General features: G+C 37.3%; 1 protein-coding gene across 1 annotated transcript in view; it reads left to right on the top strand.

Moving 5' to 3' along the window:
- The window catches only part of LOC149842266 (SET domain-containing protein), a 48,710-nt gene that overhangs the window by 17,238 nt on the left and 11,425 nt on the right, over window positions 1-20,047 (top strand). The window contains exons 2-4 of the mRNA XM_090000622.1: window positions 2,547-2,675; window positions 2,780-3,068; window positions 6,217-6,335. Of these exons, the coding sequence (XP_089856748.1) occupies window positions 2,547-2,675; window positions 2,780-3,068; window positions 6,217-6,335 (537 nt within the window). The remainder of the gene's footprint in view (window positions 1-2,546; window positions 2,676-2,779; window positions 3,069-6,216; window positions 6,336-20,047) is intronic.

A 20,047-nucleotide genomic window follows, 5' to 3' on the forward strand; every position in this document is an offset into this window, starting at 1 on the left:
AGTCCTAAAACATGACCCATCTTACAGTGCTCTAAAAAGAGCTCTACTTATTCAGCTTATGCATATTTTATGCTGATTTCTGATGATGATCCATGTCTCACTGACATTGGAAGATTCAAGATAGTATGATTCAGAATCAAGGTTGCCAGACTAGGAAGTGAAAGTGGAAAACGAGACAGGAAATGGTAGCAAGAATTGAGGAAACAATTTGAAAGCAAAACTAGAATTGAAAAAGGAAGCGAGATGAGAATCAAAGGGAAGCACACAAAAACTAAAATAAAAATGACTATTCTTAAATTTCATGATTTTTTTAGTGTAAGACTAAGATTTTTGTCAAAATCTAAAAATGATGGTTATCAATCTAGAGAAAGCAGATGGGGAGTGAGTGGGAAGCGTGAGAGAAGCACATGGAAACCATAAAAAAAAGCATGAGAGAAGCTATAGGAAGCATGTGGAAAGCATTGGAGAAGGTTTGGAGAATCAAAATTCTCACCAAGTTTTAGAAGCGAGGAGTATCTCACTTTTGAGGTGAGTTTCTGGAAAGCATGATTCCCACCTATCTAAGAAACTTTCATTATCTATATTCAGAATCAATAAGAAGTGAAACGACTACATGTGTGGGGCCCTTGTGGTCTTACAAAAAGCTAAAAAGAAAAAAGAAAAAAGAAAAAAGAAAAAAGAAAAAAGAAAAAAGAAAAAAGAAAAAAGAAAAAATATAAAAAGGAAAAAAGATTACATGTGGTTTTACCAAAATACCCCTGTCGGGTATTTTGAGGAAAGAAAAAGAAAAACTGTATATATATACATATATGTATATATATACTTATATATATATGTATGTATATATATATACTTATATATATACGTAATATACTTATATATATACGTATGTATATATATATATATATATAAGTATATGTATATATATATATACATAATTTAACAGAGACAAGGCCATATATGCAAACATATATTTATATTTCTTAATCTAAGGCAATAAAACATGAATTATTCATTTCAAGTACAAACTCTTAAACAACAATTCTAAATCACTATAATTTAAAATGTCAAATAATAAAATAAAGTTGATGGAAAAAATAATGCAAGTAAATAAAGATTAAGTAATCAAGATAAAAAAAAGGAAATAGATAAAAGTTAATAATACAATATTGATTGTGTCTCCATCCATCACTGGTTGCCTTTGTTCATGAAGTGTCCTAGTGTATCCAAGTTTCTTGTCGTGTATTGTATTTTTAAGTGCTTTGTGTCCTAGCCTCCAATATTGCTGACATTTTAAAAATATTGCTATATCAATGCTTTTTTTTGCAATAGCTGAAGAAAACATGAAAATATCGTGATATTTTCAAAATATTGCCAGAACATATATTATCACGATATTTTTTTGTGAGATTTCAAAAGAATTCCTTATTCTTTATATGTGTTAGATATACAGTTTCTATTAGTTTAATAACTTTTCGAACTGTTTCTTTGTACTTCTGCAAAAAATTACAAAACCATATTATTTTATTATCTTTGTTATTATTCTTTACATTTTTTTTCAATTTTTAGAACGTTTTGAAAGACTCCCAACAAAAACCTTGCTGAGAAATTGCCAAGAACGTTGCTGCTGACCATGCTTTGTGTACAAGTTAGCCTCTCTCAATGCTTTTGCTCTTCTCTATTTGTGTGTGTGTGTGTGTCCAATTCTCCATGCACACATGGAATGGGCATGAATGTGTGCAAGTATATCTGCATGTTGCTGGTGATTATTTTCCAGTTGTGTGTGTTTGTATGTGTGTGCATGTGCATGACAAGGTTTCAAAGTTTTCATTTGTTGTGTTATGATCAGAAAACATCACCAAATAAGAACATAAAAAGTAAAAAATATGAGAAAATTAAAACATGTAAAAAAAACAGCACTGTTTTTTTTCTAAAATATTGCTGATAAAATTGTACATATTGCAATAATAGCATGATGTGTTCATTTAAACAAAAATATCATGATATTTTGAAAAGTTTGCACAAAATATTATGATGTTTTCAAAATGTCTTGATATTTTGAACATTTAAAATGGGTTAAAAAATATCATGATATGTTTGAAACTATGATGATATTTGAGACTTTGGGGGGTGTGATATGCCCCCATGTGCGCATTGAATGGGCATGGGTGTATGAAAGTGTTTCATGTATCTGTGTGTTTATTTCTCAATTGCTTTCATTGAGCATATGCAGGCCGTTATTATATTTGGTTTGTTCTAGGCATCACTATGCGACTAGGTTTACTTTTGCTCTATAAAACATACTGTTCTGCATTTAAAGCATCTATAATTGATCATAAGAAAATCATTTAAAGGAACTAGAAGTTTTGTGCTTCTAGATGATTATGATTGTTAAAAGTGTATTTTTCCATTTGGGTTTAGATTCAGAGGCATTTTTCTAATTAAAGAAGTTCTTTTCTTCATTATTTAATTTTGTAAGCTGTCAGCTTATAACGTCTAAGTTTCACTTTCAATTCTAACTGCTTATGCATAATTTTGTTTGACAGGATCTACTATTTGCAAAGAATATTGATCTGGCTTTTCGATTGCAATTTTCAGATGCCTTATGTCAGGAAAAAGTGGTTGAAGTGCTAGAGAAAATAATCCAAGCTGCAAGAATCTTACACTTGGATGAGGTTAGCACAGTTGATAGTATCCATGTCCTGTGATGTAATTTCCATATATGCACAGCTATAGTATGGAACATCTCAAGTTTGTTGGTTGTCTATTTTGTTTGCAGACTGAGCTTTACTTCATGGAAGATGATGATTTTGGCCCATTTAGCCCCCGAAATGAGTTGGAATCTCTCAATTTAGTCAGGTCTGTCATAAATAAGTTGTTCCTAAATGCTGATAATAACAAACTGCAGCTTCTGCAACTTCTAGAGATGGCATCAATGGATAAAATTAATTCGCTTGAAAGCAATTGCATAGAAGAAAGAATAATTAGGATGTGTGATTCTGAAGCAGAGATGCAGCTATTAGAGTGGGGGAAGAAGCATGGCATGAAAACAAAATTTCAAATTGCTGGTATTTCTTCTTGTACTTGGTTGACATTATCTTTCAACTTTGGCAGTTTCCTTGGTTCATAGTTTCCAAAAATTGTAAATGCAGTCAAAATTTAATGGTTGTCTTCCCTTCTCAACTTATGGGAGCACCTCTATAATTTTCATCCCTGAAAAAATTATGTCCTTGACCATCACAAACACGTTGAGACTTGATCTTATGTGGAATTCGCTTGATGGTAGTAGTGTTTTGTAAGTTGGCAAATTGATTGTTTCTTTAAAGGAAGCCTCTTGTTCACTAGCGGATCCCTAAAGATAACCATCACGGGCACAACTTATCTAGTTAATCCTATAAATTCAGATCAACTATCAGTATTCTATGGATCCCATGCCCTTTAGAAGTGAGATGGAGGCCTAAACTTTATCTTTCAGTGCTTGACTGTGTTGCTGGGGTTTAAAATCACTTCATAATCTTGAAGGAGCATGCCTGATGGTAGTGCTTGTTCACACACAGTTTGTTGGCTGAGGATTTCAACAACCTATTCCCCCTCATGCAAGCTTCTCTTTAAAATGTAGATGAATTAGATTGTTTACTCAATCAAGTTCCACATTTTCTTTGAAGAGTATGTGTGTGCGTCTATGTCACATGGGTGCGGGTGCGGGTGCGACACGGGTGCGGCGCAATTTCATTGACTGTCAACTAATGACAACACAATTTGTCAATTTCTGTCAACTAATGACAGTGTGCAGCATTGACTGTCAACTAATGACAACACAGTTTGTCAATGCCAGACTGTGTGCAACACAGTCTGTCAACTAATGACAGCACAGTTTGTCAATGACAGAATGTGTGCAACACAGACTGTCAACTAATGACAGACTGTCTGCACAGTCTGGCAGCTAAGAGATGTTGGGACTTTATTTTATTTTTTTTAAATATATAAAACATTTATTTTTTTTAGTTTTTTGCCCTAAAAATGGACAAAAATGGACTTGGTCAAAGTTGACCGAGTCCAAAATGTGGACGGACTCGGCCTCGACTCGTTGACCGAGTCCGACTCGGCGTTGACCGAGTCCGGGACAAGTCCGAAGCCGCACCCGAGTCCGCACCCGTGTCGGGGCGTGTCGACTCGGGTGCGGCACCTCCTTAACCGAGTCCGTGTGACATAGGTGTGCGTGTGTGGTGTTTTTTTTTGGGTGGGGTGGGGGCAGGGGATTGGTCTGCACATATGAGCACCAATATTGGTCTTGGCAATATCCCAGTAAGACGATTCTTGTAATATTTTTGTCTTTTACAAATATTAGGAAAATCTTGGTAAGGAAAAGTTTTGCAAAAAAAGAACAAGAAAAACAATTTTTTGTTAGTACGTTTTTGGGGAAAATATTAAAAATGGAAAAGGAAGCATCCCAATGTTTTCCAATGCTTTTATGAGATTTTCTGGTTGATATTTCAGCATAATTTCAAAATGACCATTTTTCTTAAAGTTAAAAATGTTCTCAAGAAATTATCATTTTTGTATTACCTAAAAATATGTTGATGTTCTCAAAATATCAACAGTGTTTGTGATGGCATATATTATGTATCTACGCATATGATAAGTCTCTGTTGCAGGTGTTCATGCCATATCAATGAGTGGAATCTCACCTACCCATGTATTTTCAAGTAGATACATCATTCATTCAGAAAAATCATGTTTTCCATCTAACAATTTGAATGTAAAGAGGCATTCATTTTTTATTGTTCTTATAGATATATCTAATCTTTAAACTTGTTTGTTGAAAAAATTGTGATGTTGTCGGATATTTTAGAATCTATCAATATTTTGGAAATATTGTGAATATATTGCTGATATTATCGGCATAACTTAAAATGCTGAAATTATCACGATATTTCCAAAATATCGGTGATATCAGTTGATATGGTTCTAACATAATAAGCCATGATAAATTCATGTGTGGCCAAATTTACTCAAAAATGCTTGAGTAATGAGATTTTTTTCATTGATACCAAATCTATGGTGCATACATCTGCAGCAAAGACTTATCGTATATGGATGCACACCCACATGCATTATACATAAACAGAAACAACATGAAAATGCATATTTACAAATATTGAACCTAAGCAGAAGTAAATTTTGTAAACTGGCTCAAATTAAAAAATCAATCTACATCATAATTTGATAGGTTGGAGGATGTATGTAAACAATAAATTTTGCTACTTAATTTCTTGATATTATTGTACTTCCAGTTTAACAGAACCAGGAAGTTATTGAAAAAGATATCCAGCCAAAATTTAGATTGTGGTTATGTCAAATAAGAAGTTAGAGAGAAAAAAGAAATGATCCTCGTATGAAATGGATCCGAGGAAACAAAGGCTGTTGTCGTAGGAGCAGAATCCTTTTACATGTAATTTAGATATCTTTTCCTCAGTTCTGGGAGAAAAAGAGAGACTATTTGATGCAATGTGTGACCTTGGATGTCCCCAAGTAGAATCTTGTGAAAGAAAAAGTTTGTTAGATGGTGACCTATTACTGGTAATTGAAGAATGGTTTATCTATTATATTCGTTCTTGTTATACAGATGCTCTAGAATCTGTATAACGTTTTTGGACATATTTATTTTTTATTTGTTGCCTTTTTGTGTGGTGAATCATATTGCTTTTGTTTTCATAATTTTTCACTTGTCTTAAGTTTTCATCATTTCATGTGTTTTTCTTTATGCTACAAGTTTCCTGGTGCATTGTTTTGTTCAAAGAATTGCTTTAAATGTTTGGTATTGAGTAATAACTAGTTTTAATGAAGAAAGATGCTTAATGATTGCTGCTAGTCAATGTTTAAAAACTCGCCGAGTCAACTAGATGACTCGGCTCGAGTCGCCCATTCTCCTGGTCAAAAACTTGTTTGACCAGGTTTTCCACAAGATTCAGCCGAGTTTTCATATGACTCGTCTATGACTCGGTTGGCTCAACTTATGACTCTGCCGAGTTATATGTATATGTACATTATTTATGTATTTATTTATATATTGTGTGAGTTACAATGAATATGTAAGTATACTTATGTAAGATTCCATGAGTGCACTTGAGCTCTTTTTGCTTAATTTATTCATTTTTTTTGAGGTTTCCACAGATTGTATATGATACTGATATGGTCTTTGTAAGTGTTGTGCAGAATTTGATGGTGCTGGAAGAGGTGCATTGGCTGTTGAAGATATTAATATTGGGGAATGGGCTTTGGAGATTCCTCAATCCATTATCATAAGCGAGGAACAAGTTTATGAATCACATACGGTATTTTTTCTCTGATAATGGCTGATATTCATACTTCTGTTTTCTGTTGCAAATGATGGTCAACTTTGTATCTGTTTATCTACAAATACATGCATGCACACATATGCATTCAATGGTGCTCATTCATTTGTACAAAACTACAAATGCACACTCATGCATATTTGCTTGCATATACATATTTGTGTACATCTTAATGTCTGTATGTTTAGATGCCTAGAGAAATTTTTTACCTCATGATGTTCTTTCAGATTGTTTTCATATCAGAGGAATGAAATTTAGTGATATGTGGTTATTAAATGTAACTACTACATGGTTATATAGTTTCCTGACTCCTAAGATACCCTTGAATATGCTTGGGCATTTTCAAATATATATTAAGGTTGAAGTGAGGGTATTCTAGCCAAAGTTGATGCTACTTTATAAGAATTTTGAAAATGACGTGCAATCCTTTTTTTGTTAGTCACCTTTATTTATTTATTTGTTTTAAAGGTGTTTGGGGGCTTTTAGGAATGTGATACTGTTAGAGATAAAGATCATCAATTTGCTTTATCTTAATTTTAAAGAAAAAAGATTTGGATTCTTTGAGTTATACTCTGTCTCTCTCTCTCTCTTATATTGGATTCTTTTCCTTTTCTTTTAGTGTAGATTGAAATCATTTCATTAAAGAAATCAAAGGGGCTAAACTTGCCTTTACCTAAATGCATTACAAGTTTAAATAGTAGTTTTTTATTTCCTGAATCTTGAAAAGCCTAAGTACTTCCATTCTTTGATTTGGATGGACCCTTCTTTGGCCAGTGCAGCATGATCTAAAAGATTTGGTATTTTACCTGAATCAACAACTCAAAGTTCTGTGTAATAGGATAGTAGATGACTTGTCAAGATGCCCTAGAACCTGCATATATGACTTAGCTGCTACACGTCTATCATATGAGGCCCTGAAGGTTGGTAACTATATAACATAGAAAGCTTGTTTATTAGCCACTGCTGTGTAATGTAAAAGAAAAAAATAATACAAGTGGGTGCCTCTTATGGGCTTATAAGAACACAAGAGCACAAGCAAAAAAGACCACTTATGGGTCAACACAAGAGAACATACACATGAGCCACTGAAAGGCCAAGAACACAAGTAAAAAATAAATAATATATTGGAGCAAATATGCTTGAGAAAGCATAAAAATACAAGAGAGGAAACTCACTATTTATACAAAATGAGAGGCTCATAGAACAGTTTGGAGCAACCCAACGACTAGAAATAGAGTCGTTGGGGAGCTCCCAACAACTCTATTGGCTTTTGACTAAAAATCCCTCAAACAAAAATGAAATACAAAAAAAATAGTAAAAAGAAAATATAAAAGGACTATTGTGCCTCTAATGGGCACAGTCTATTACATAAAAGTGAAATGACAAAAATACCCCTAATAGTATTACCTATTACAACAGTGTAATAATATATATATATATATATATACATACATATTTATATGCATATATATATATATATGTAAATACACATATATAAGTATATAATATATACAAACATGTATAATTTAGCACTCAAACTTACAGTGTGATTACCGAAAGTTTGCCAAGTAAGAAATGGAATTGGGGAGAAAGAAACGCTTTTGTGAAGAAATGAGCCACTTGAAATTTTGATGCTACATGTGGTAGGACGATCGTCTTCTTAAGATATTCTTCACGGACATAGTGGCAATCCATGTTGATATGCTTAGTGCGTTCATGAAACGTGTGATTGCCAGCTATGTAGATGACACTCTTATTGTCACATTAGAGCCTTGAGGGTGACTGCAAATACACCCTCATATCTTTCAATAATCTTCTCAACCATACAATTTTAAATGTCGTGGTAGCCATAGCACGATACTCAATTTCGGTTGATGATAAGATACTTTCTTTTGCTTGCATTTTCAGGATACTAGCGAATCACCTATACACACAAAACCCGTGGTTGAGCGTCTATTATTGGGTTCTCCTCCCTAATCAAAATCAGTATAAACAATTAATTCAAGTAGAGAGGAGGAAGATAACAATAGTCCTTTAGAAACAAAATTTTATAAATATCTAATAATTCGCATAACAACACTTATATGCACAATTATAGGAGAATTCTGAAACTGGCTTGTTGTATGCACTGCATGAGAAATGTCAGGTCTGGTAATAGTCAAATAAGTAAGGGCTCTAATCACTTGTCGATAAGGAGTGAAATCTTCTAATGAGGTGTCATCATCTATATTCATCTTTGCATTAATAACTTCAGGCAAGTCCACCTTCTTTTAATCTGTAATTCCAGACCTGTTAATAATCTTAGTGGCAAACTTGGATTAAGATAGTAAATAACCACATGCAGAATAAGCTACCTCAATTTTCAAGAAATATATAAGAAAACCTAGATCTGTCATTTTAAAACTTTGTTTTAAAATACTCTTAATATAACTAACTCTCTGTTTATCTCCTCTAGTAATGATCATGTCATCAACATAGAGAAAGAGAATAACAACACCTGCATCAAATTTCTTAACAAATATAGATGTGTTAGTTTAACAAGATTTAAAACTAAGTTTAACCATAACAAAACTAAACCTATCATACCAGAGGCCTTAGGTGCTTGTTTCAAGCCATATAAAACCTTTTTTAAATGAAGAACCTTTCTCTTTGGAATTTCATATCCTGGTGGTGGATCCATGTATGCTTCTTCTTTCAACTTACCATTTAAGAATACATTTTTGGCATCCATCTGATAGATGTGCTAACTCCTAATGACAACTATATCTATAAGAGTTCTTACTGAGGTCATCCTAGCTATTGGTGCAAATGTTTCATCATAGTTTATACCTTAGTTGTCAAAAGTGGCACTTAGGCCACCTAGTTAGGCAAGGCATAGGGCCACTGACTAGACCCATAGGCGGTAGGGTTTTGTTTTCCCGCCTAGGTTGTAGGGACATGGTTGTCTTTTTTTTTCATTTTTCTTTTTCTTCTTCCACACCAAACACTTTCTTTTTTCTTCTCTCATTTTCTTCATCTTCTTTTTCTTTTGTTTTTTCTACCTTATTTTTTTCTTCTCCTTTTCTTCTTTTTCATACTTTCACCCCTCCACCTTCTTCTTCTTCTTTTTTCCCTTTTCCTTTTTTCCTTTTTTCTTCTTCATCCTCTCACCCCTCCACTCTCTTTTTTTTTCTTCCTCTTCTTCTTTTTATTTTTCTTGCTTTTCTCCCTTTTTTTCCTGTTTTCTTCTTTTTTATTTTTATTTTTTACTTGTATATTTATATTTTTCACAGATACACACACACATACACATGTGTGTGTGTGTGTGTGTAATGTTTTATATTTAATATTATGCAATTTTTTGCAATATGTTATATTGCAATCATATGTTTGTTACTAAATTTAACTATTTATTATAATATGTTTGCTTTTTTGATGTTTTGTTTTTTTTGTCCTCCCTAGATTGACTAGTCCCACCTAGTCCTTTTAAAGGTCTTCCACCTAGGCTCTGACTAGCACTTTTAACAACTAAGGTCTATACCATATTCTTAAGAATAACCCTTGGTTACTAACCTAATCCTATATTGTTCTAGGGAACCATCGCTCTTGTTTTTAACTTTGTAAACCCGCCTACAACTTGTGAACTTTTTCCTTTTTGTAGATATTCTATTTGCCACATGTTAGATTTTTCTAAAGTTTCAAGCTCAATGTTCATAGCTTCTATCCATTCGGGATGACTTTTGGCTTGTTTATAGTTATTGGGTTCAAAATGATTTTTTTTTTTGCTAGACATGCCCTATATTGAGGAAAAAAAGACTCATGAGATACAAACCGTAAGACTACTAGATTCTTGCGACTCAAGGTTAGAATAATTTTCTAAGGCACTAGGCTGACTATTGTTGCCTCTTCTTCTATATTGAGGAACTGGAGGATCACTTCTATCTATATCGCGATACTCTTCACCATGAGTATTTAGTATATGTTTTTATTCATAATATCAATATTCAAAGAATCTTCCTTAGGAAGCAACTCAAACAAAAATGAATAATTATTAGTTTTCTTAGTTACATTTTGATCAAATGAACTTTTCCCCCCAAAAAGTTACTAAAAATATAAAGTTTATCATTTTTTAGATCATAACATTTAAAACCTTTTTGGGTTTCACCATAACCAAGGAAAACACAAGGAATAGCCCGAGGAGATAATTTATCATTTTTGTTAGTAAGAACAAAACATTTGCATCCAAATGTTCTGAATCTAGAGTAATTAGTGAAAATTTTGTAAAGTTTTTCAAGAGGTGTAATGTTTTGAAGCTTAACAAAAGGAATTTTATTTATAAGTTAGACATCGATAAGGGCGGCTTTAGCCCAAAATTCCTTTGGAGCATTTTTTGAAATGAATTAAGTTGCAGTAGTATCTATAATATGCCTATGTTTTCGTTTTGTCAAACCATTTTGTTGAGAAGTATAAGCACAAGATCTTTGGTGAACAATTCCATTTAGTCCCAAATACTTTTTGAAATCATTTGACATAAATTCTTCCCCTGAATTAGTGCGAAAAATAGCTATATTTGATTGAAATAAATTTTTGACAAGTTATGAAAATTGAAAATCTCAAATACTTCAATTTTGTGCTTAAGAAAATAAATCCATGTGTATCGAGAATAGTCATCAACAAAGATCACATAATAAGCAAAAGCACCCTTAAAAACAATAGGTGTCGGTTCCCATACATTCAAATGTATTAATTCAAGTTGTTTAATATTTAAAAAGGTTCTTTTTTGAAAGGGAATGACTAATTTTTCAAGAATGCAATCAGTGCAATCAAAATTTTCATTACAAAATTTTCTCAAATGAAGTACATTGAATAATCTAGATATGCTAAGATGACCTAGCCTTTGATGCCACAAAACAATATCCAAATCTTGTACATTGTAACAAAAAAATATTTTATGAATAATCAATCGATCAATGTAGTAGAGATCTCCCTGTCTATGACCTTCTCCAATCTTCATTTCGAACTAAAGATCCTGCACCAAACATTGGTTCGATGAAAGGGAGATTCTATAACCATGATCGGTTATTTGAGAAATTAGATTTAAATTGAGTTTTGGCACAAATTTAATTTTTGGTATAGAAAATTTTGAAGAATTTTTAAAATTACCAACCCCTTTTATGTCAAGGGAAGAACCATCCATAGTAAAAATATTAGATACACTTGAATTATTTGTACTACATTCGAAAAACAATAAATTATTAGGCGTAATATGAAAAGATGCGGCAAAGTCCAAAAGCTAAGAAATTTCATTTGGAGGAGAAGAAGAGATGACCGTGACATTCGAAATGGAAGAAAATAATGCCTTGAGATGCGCGGTTGTAGGGCCTCCATTAGTTGGGACAAAGACATAGTTTCAATGGATTTGGAATCTCCATTGGTTCTACTGTTGTTCTCATGTGATGCATCTACACTCGCCGCTCCTCACTCATCTTTTTTTTGAACTTGGGGCAATAATGCTTGATGTGCCTTGGTTCTCCACAGTTATAACATATAATCTTTTTCCTCCCTTCATCACTACATTGCCTTCCAAAATTATATTTTGTGAAATGAAGCAGCTTGAACGTGTTATTGTTGGCTCCGGGTCTTGAGATGGCCAACACATTATCCTTAGATTCCTTGGGCTCGATGTAAAACACCAATTAAAAAAAAAAAAAAAAAATTGGACCCGGGCCGGGTCCGGACCCGCCCCGGGTCCGGACCCGCCCCGGGTCCGGACCCGACCCGGGCCCGCCCCGGGTCCGGACCCGACCCGGGCCCGCCCCGGGTCCGGACCCGACCCGGGCCCGCCCCGGGTCCGGACCCGACCCGGGCCCCTTTTTTTATTAGGGTTTTAAAAACCCGAGTTTTCGGGCGCTGCAACCCCCCCTTCTCCCCCTTCGCTTCCGGGCAAGTTAGGGAAACCCATCGAGGGTTTCCCCATTCGGTTGCCCCCCTGCGCCTTTAAGAGAGAGGTTGGAGGGCGAGGGGAGTTACGCCTCCCTCTCGCAGCCCTCGTCCCCCCCTTCGCGCCGGTCTCCTCCCTCGCTGCGCCCCGCCGCCGACGCCGGCCACCACTCCCAGGTACACCGCCCTCTTCTTCTCCCTCTTCTCTTCTTCACCCCCCCTCTGCCACCTCGTCGGGAGGCCGACAGGCGGCTCACAGCCCCTGCCGCGGCCTCCCACCACCCCCTGTGCCCATCGGGGGCCTGACAAGTGGCCTACGGGGCCCCTGTCGTCCCCTTTCTCTCTCTGGGGTTCGTCGGAGTGCCGTCAGGGGACCTGTGGCCCCTGCAACACCCCTTTTTGCTGCCACCTTGTGGCCATCGGCAGGGGCTGGCCCCCCCTGCCGTCCAGTGCTGTCGGCAGGGGCTCAGCCCCAGCCACTTCGTGCTGTCGGCAGGGGTTGGCCCCCTGCCGACCTGTGCTTTCGGCAGGGGCTGGCCCCCTGCCATCTCGATGCTTTCGGCAGGGGTTCGGCCCCTGCCACTTCGTTTCTGTTGGCGGGGGCTCAGCCCCTGCCACTTTGTCGTTATCGGCAGGGGCTCAGCCCCTGCCGCTTCGTTGTGTTCGGCAAGGGCTGCCCCCCTGCCGCCTTGGTGTTTTTGACAGAGGGCTCAGCCCGTCACCCCGCGGTTGTCTGCAGGCAAGGGCTCGCCCCTTGTCATTTTTTCTGATTTCGGCCAGCAGGGGCACACCCCTGCTGCCTCTCTCTTTTCCTATAGGCAGACTTGTTTTTCTACTTCTCCGCATAATAATTAACGTAGCACTGTTGCAGACCTCGCATCGGACCCCCGCTCTGGCTCCGCGGCCCGAGCCTCGTATCATCTACACGCGTAGACGCACGCAGCTGCACGACATCCCGAGGTAGGGGAAAGTCGCACGAAAAGTTTGTATGAACAAAATCAAATAAGACTTCTGAGATAGAATAGTTTTTTTACATACCTGCTTATCTGAAGAAGTATTGGCTGGTCAGATTTATACTCATTTTGATTCTTTTGAAATTGCAATGTTTAATGTAAATTCTGTGGTTAGACTCATTCTAGAAAGAATCAAGTAGTTTAATTGGCATACCTGTTTACGTGTAGGATTAATTAACTCGTGATTGTCTGTTCTGCATGCTTATTCTTTGAAACTGCATGCTTAAGGTAGACTTTGTGAGTAGACTCAATTCTGAAAGGAAAACCACTGCCATTGCTATTGTAACTGAACCTTAAGTCATGTACGGTATGAATTTTATTTGAGGTCATGGAGTATCCTGAATTAGGAATCAACACTTTATTGTTTTTGATATGATATTATCGGCCTCCACAGGCCAATTGCTCAGAAAAGCAATACATGTCATGTATGAACCAAAAGAATCATAAAACATTATATGTTGCCATCTCATCGTAGTCGTACCTCTAGGGAGGTACAACCGTACTTTTGGACAAGTACGTCCCATGTGGGTTACGATGGTTGGAGGATGAAGTTGTAGTAACCTCGATGAGTGCAATTAGCACAATGCGGAGATCACATAAATGGTGACCATTCGCCTTCACAGGCAAGATGCTCGAGTGGGTCTAATGGACCAGAGCATGTAGGATGGGGCGGCGGTTAAGAAACCCCCGTCGTACCCATCCGATCTTCACGGTTCATCAAGGGAGATGATGGATGGTACAAAGACTCCATTGGACAGGTTGTTAACAACCACCTCACGGGCAAAAGACTCGGTTTCCCCAGTCATCGGAGTTAGGGGAATTGGGATTACCATAAATTATCCTAGGTGGTAACTCCCAGGCACTTCTGCAGAAGTTGGATGCATCCATGGGCCACGAATGTAAAACCCGAGATTTTTATTAAAAAATATTTCAAATTTTTCAATTTGGGCCTAGATCCACATTACGGATCCAGGACCCATAAAGGGGGGTAATTAGGATTGATTTATTTGAAATCTTGATTTAAAGGGTAATAATAGATAAATGAAAATTTTTCTAATTTAAAATTTTAATTTAATTCGAGGATCCATAGTGGATCCATTTGGATCCACTTGTGGACCCATTTTGTTTTGGGGCCGGGTTGCGGGTCCCGGGTTCAGACCCGAGCCCCACCCCAACTAACAGCCCTTTTAAAACAGAAAGGGCAACCCGATAAGGGTTGCCCGATAAACCCTAACAGGAAAGGAAAGGGGGGAAGGGGGTGTTACGCAGGGCGTAACCGACCTCCCCCTCCCATCTCGGCGAGGAAGGAGGGGGCCTGGGGTCGATAAAAGGGGAGTGAAGAGAGGGTTATGCCCTCTTCACTCGGGCTCTCTCTTCCCCATCTTTCCCCATCTCTCTCGCTTGCTCGGTGCGCACACGCCGGAGGAAAGGAGGTCGCCGGAAAGCTGCGACAGCCATCAAAAGCCCTCCAACGAGCTCCTTGTCACGGCAACAACAAGGGGCAACCCCAGCCGACCGTGTTTTCGCGTCCCCAGCATCCGATAGCCGGAATACCCTTCAAAAAGGTACGGGTACCTCTTTTTGATTCAAATGGGGCATCGGTGGAGATTTGATTTCCATGCAGCAGTCGATGGAAATCTCATGGAGAACAGTTTCCACTGTTACTCCCTTGCACCTTCTGTGCTCTTGTTGTATTGAAGAGAAAAAAAAAACAGATTTAAAAGCTTTTCCTACATGGTTTGGGGCCCAGGTATGCAGTCGGCTGGGCTGTGAACTAGACCCAGCCAACTGGGTCGGCTGGGTGGGTCTGGTTGGGTGCTAGACCCAGTTTTAGCTGAGTCTTTTATTCCAAATTTCTTATTTTAATTTGAATGGTCAGAATAATGTTGATATTGTTTAATAAATTGGCACCAGATTTATCAAGCTGATAGGCATTCTTATTTTAATTTGAATGGTTAGAATAAATTGATATTGTTTAAATGGAATTGGTATCAGATTTATCAAGCTGATAGGCATTCTTATTTTAATTTGAATGGTTAAAATAAGTTGATATTGTTTAATGAAATTGGCACCAGATTTATCAAGCTGATAGGCATTCTTATTTTAATTTGAATGGTTAGAATAAGTTGATATTGATTAATGAAGTTTTGCATCAGCATTATCATGTTGATAGATATCTTTTAATTGAACTGGAATGGTCAGAATAACGTTGATATTATTTAATAAAGTTTTGCATCAAAATTATCATGTTAATAGGCATCTTTTATTTGAACTTGAATGGTTAGAATGAGATGATAATTCATCCATAGTTTAATTCTGATATGTCTTAGAAATTAAATATGGTATTGAATTTGTGATCATTGCTTAGCAACTGTTGAAGCTTAACCAGCTGGGCATTTAGGAAAACCTGAGACAAAAAGGGATTGTACCTAGTGATTTCAAAAAGAGATATACGTATAAAGTAATTCAATGGTGGTTTTCGAAATAGGATAGGCTGTCGTTTTGACAGCATACACAGGTCCATACTGGACCTGTGAATATGCTGCCAGACCCAGCCAATGGGATCGGCTGGGCTGAGTCCAGTCTTTTTACATACTTATATATATAGGTCTGTCTGTATACATATCTACATATATATATATATATATGTAATCAGGGATATTAGCATATGGCATTCCCTTTTTGGTACGCTTCCGGACAGCATACGCAGCCCCTGTTTGGGCCGGTGTCTATGCTGACACACTCAGCCAATAGGGTCGGTTGGGCTGAGCTGCTAATTTCAAAACTTCTCTTATGCTGGGAATCATGCCATGTTAGTAACATAGGTGGTTAGCATCGGAAAACAGGCCCTGGTTATGTGCTTGGTAAGGTTAATATTCTAATCATTTGATGCATGATAAATCTTGAGCATGAATTATGTACCTACAGTCTCATTTCTCTTTATGTTAGGAGTTGAGGTGGTGTACATGACTGTTGGAACATGTTTACTCATTAATGTACTTGATGTGTGTTGTTACATTACATATAATTGTGATTCCTGCATTAGTGTTCCGGTGATCAAAATGAATCATCGAGGGTTTGGTAAACCCGAGCTGTGGGAATATTTTCCCTTACTCATTTCAATGCATTTCAAAGATCATGCTTCATAAATATTTCAGCTTTATTGCACTGTTCTATATGTTTCCACAGGCCGGAGTCCTGTGATGGCTCTCGCGAGGTAGATGCGAGCTTTTGTCTTTCTTTTTGCATATGATGTTGCAAAACTTAAGAAATTAAATTTTAATAAAAAGTAATAATAAAGCACAGTGTAATAAACCTTCTGGGATCACTCATCTGGAGAATGGGGATCTTAGAAATCCGGTCTTGGGGAGACTGTGAGGATACAAAACTCCGTGTGCTAATTTTGGTCCCCTGAACCCGATATTGAGGTTCCTTCTCCTGGCCACGGTTTTAGGGAGAGTCCGCCACTTTACCCGGGAGTGGTGTGTTTGACACAACTGTTGTTTTTGGTACCAAGGAAGTGGCACTTGTGGGCGTGGGGTGTCCCTTGTGTCCCCGACATTAGATGTGGAGGTCTAATGTTCCGAAGGTGATTCGGTCGAGGGCTAAGTTGGAACCCAGTAATAAAATATAAATTGTGTGCTAAGATACCCTGAGAACCTAACTTAACCTCGGGGTTTGTACCCGTTTGGTGTATACGCGGGCAACGGTAATTAAAAAGAGAAACTTAAAGTTGTATGCATTTAATAGGGCATGCATAAGGAAACAAAAGACTTAATGGAAGATAATAAAATGATTCATGCATTGCACAAAAGACATGCATTTCTCTTGTTTTGCATTAGATCATGCATACTTTAATGGTTTCCTTACTCAATACATGAGGGTAGGTGTTGAATGTTTAATTCTTGTTGCATGCTGAAATTTTAGTAGATGCTACTGCTTTACTGTCCTTGCATGCTTAGCATTTATGATTTTTACATAAATAAATTATCAATTGCTATAAACTGTCTTGTATGTATTTCCATTAATTGTTGCATGATATCTCATCTTGACTCTTATCTCACTTGTTTCATTAAGAAGTAGCTGTGCTCAGGATTTCGATTCTGACACCCTACTTCATTGGTTTTTCGCAGGAACAGGTGATCCGTGAAGTCGACAGCTACTGCGAGGGCGCGAGAATCACGAGTTTTGACAGTCTTCTTTGTGGACAAAGTGGCTTCTTATTTTGTTTTTTCAGTCTAGTGTTCTTGTTATTTGCTTATTGTCATCAGTGGTTACTTGAGTCAGACACCTTATTTTTGAGATTAATTTTAAATTCATGAATAAAGGTAATGGTTAGTTATGGATGTTAATTGCAAGTTCTTTTGTGGTTTATGGCTATCCAGTTGGAATTGGAACTGTGAGGACCCCGGGTCTCTGGGAAGTTTTTCGCACTGTTTTAGAAAAAAAAAAAATTTCGCAATTTCAAAGGGGATGAGTTGGGGTCGTTACAACGAATGCCTTTGGGGATTTACTCTCTTGGTCACTGACCGTCCCCTTAGGAGCGGACTCAGTCAGTCATCCGGGTTAATGAAAACACCTGACATAATAAACCCCCGGATCGGTCTCGGTTGTTTCTACGTTTCGCGTCTGTGCGTACCCACAGACCAGTTAATATCAGAACTTAAAGAATATCTTCATGAATAGTTGTAGATAACTGAGACTTACACTGCTTCAACTAACAACTCTTTGCACATATTACATTTGTTAGAATAGACTACAATTGTATTAATTGCTTAAATATCATAACTGCTTATCTCATGAATGTCCTGTTTTATTTTCATTCTACTTATCTGTTCATGCACCTACTGGTTTGTTATGAAACTGACCCATTTCATGGGCAGGTGACGAGTAGGACTTCACTGGCGGATGATGGCGTGGTGCAACATGGATCAAGATTTTATCTTCTTTCTGCTGGCGAATTGATGTAGTTTACTCTCTTAGAGGATATTTCTTATCTCAAACTAAGCTTGCTTCTGAGATCATTGACAGGTCAGGTATTACAGATGAAAAGCTTTGTGAAACTCCTACGGTTGTAGGAGCAAAGATGAAAATTGATGATGGGATTCCCCTTTTGGATCCGACCCCCTACAGACAGCTTGTAGGATCTCTGATGTATCTGAGTATTACCAGACCAGATATATCCCATGCAGTCCATACTGCAAGTCAGTTCCAGCATGCGCCTACATCCGTTCACATGAGTGCCATCTTACGGGTCGTAAGATATATAAAGGGTACTCTAAATAAGGGAGTTTTTTTGTCCTCTTCTTCTGACTTAAAATTGATTGCTTATACTGACTCAGATTGGGGAGGTGACCCAAATAACCGTCACTCCACCACTGGTTTTTGTGTGTTCTTAGGAGACTCACTAATCTCATGGAGATGCAAGAAACAACAAAAGGTGTCGCTCTCCTCAACTGAAGCTGAATACCGAGCCATGACAACTACTACCATGGAGATTATTTGGATTCACCAACTGCTAGAAGACATGAGAATCAAAATTGAAGGACCTACCAAGCTATGCTGCGACAACAAGAGTGCAATCTACATTGCAAAGAATCACACATTTCATGAGCGGACTAAACACATTGAAATGGACTGTCACTATGTTCGTGAAGCATATCTCCGAGGAGTTATTGATCTCCCCCTATGTCACGTCCGAATATCAGTTGGCAGATTTCTTTACTAAAGCCCTGTGCGCCCCACGATTCAACTTTCTTCTTGGCAAACTTTCGGTCATCTTGCCCTAAGTTTGAGGGGGGGTGTTAAATTATGTAATCAAACTTGTAATTTCGCATATATATTTTATATATATAAGGTAATACATATACATATATATAATATATGTATATGTATTTACCAATTATATATATAAAATATATATATTTCTAGTAAGGGTAGTTTAGGAATTTTACACATTCTTTTTCGAGAATATGTTTTTTTGTATTTATTTTTCTTTTCTTTTTCTTTATTCCTTTTTTATTTTTCGCATTTAATGCTTGTACTTGCATTGGGAGGGGCCCAACCCACTAGTCGTTGGACCCCTCCAACGGTCACATTTGTGACCGTTGGAGGGGCTCCAACGACTATGTGGCGCCCCTCCCAAGGCCTCCTCCAAGCCCTATATATATGGTCCGCTCCTCTTGTATTTTCTCAAGGGATTTGGGATTATAGCCCAACCTCTTTAGTGTTTATGAAACTTATGGGTGCAAGTGCACATTTGTGATTCGGTGTGTTGTGCTTGTTGTGCACAAGTGTTCTTGGGTGTGTATGTTCACACATTTATTCTTAAGGTTATTGCGTTATCGACTAAAGTATCTTGTTGAAGATACTTTCACAATACCATGTAAAGAAAAAGAGAAAAATAATACAAGTGGGTGCCTCTTATGGGCCTACAAGAACACAAGAGCACAATCAATAAAGACCACTTATAGGTCAACACAAGAGAACATACACATAAGCCACTCAAAGGCCAAAAACACAAGTAAAAAATAATTAATATATTGGAGCAAATATGCTTGAGAAAGCATAAGAATACAAGAGTGGAAACTCCCTATTTGTACAACATGAGAGGCTCATAGAGCCGTTGGGGAGCTCCCACCGACTCTATTGACTTTTGACTAAAAAGCCCTCAAACAAAAATGAAATACAAAAAACAGAAAAAGAAAAAAATATATAAAAAGACTACTGTGCCCTTAATGGGCACAGTCTATTACATAA

This window comes from Nuphar pumila, chromosome 3 (assembly GCF_984573655.1).
Source record: "Nuphar pumila chromosome 3, dmNupPumi1.hap1.1, whole genome shotgun sequence".
NCBI classification, from domain to species: Eukaryota; Viridiplantae; Streptophyta; class Magnoliopsida; order Nymphaeales; family Nymphaeaceae; genus Nuphar; species Nuphar pumila.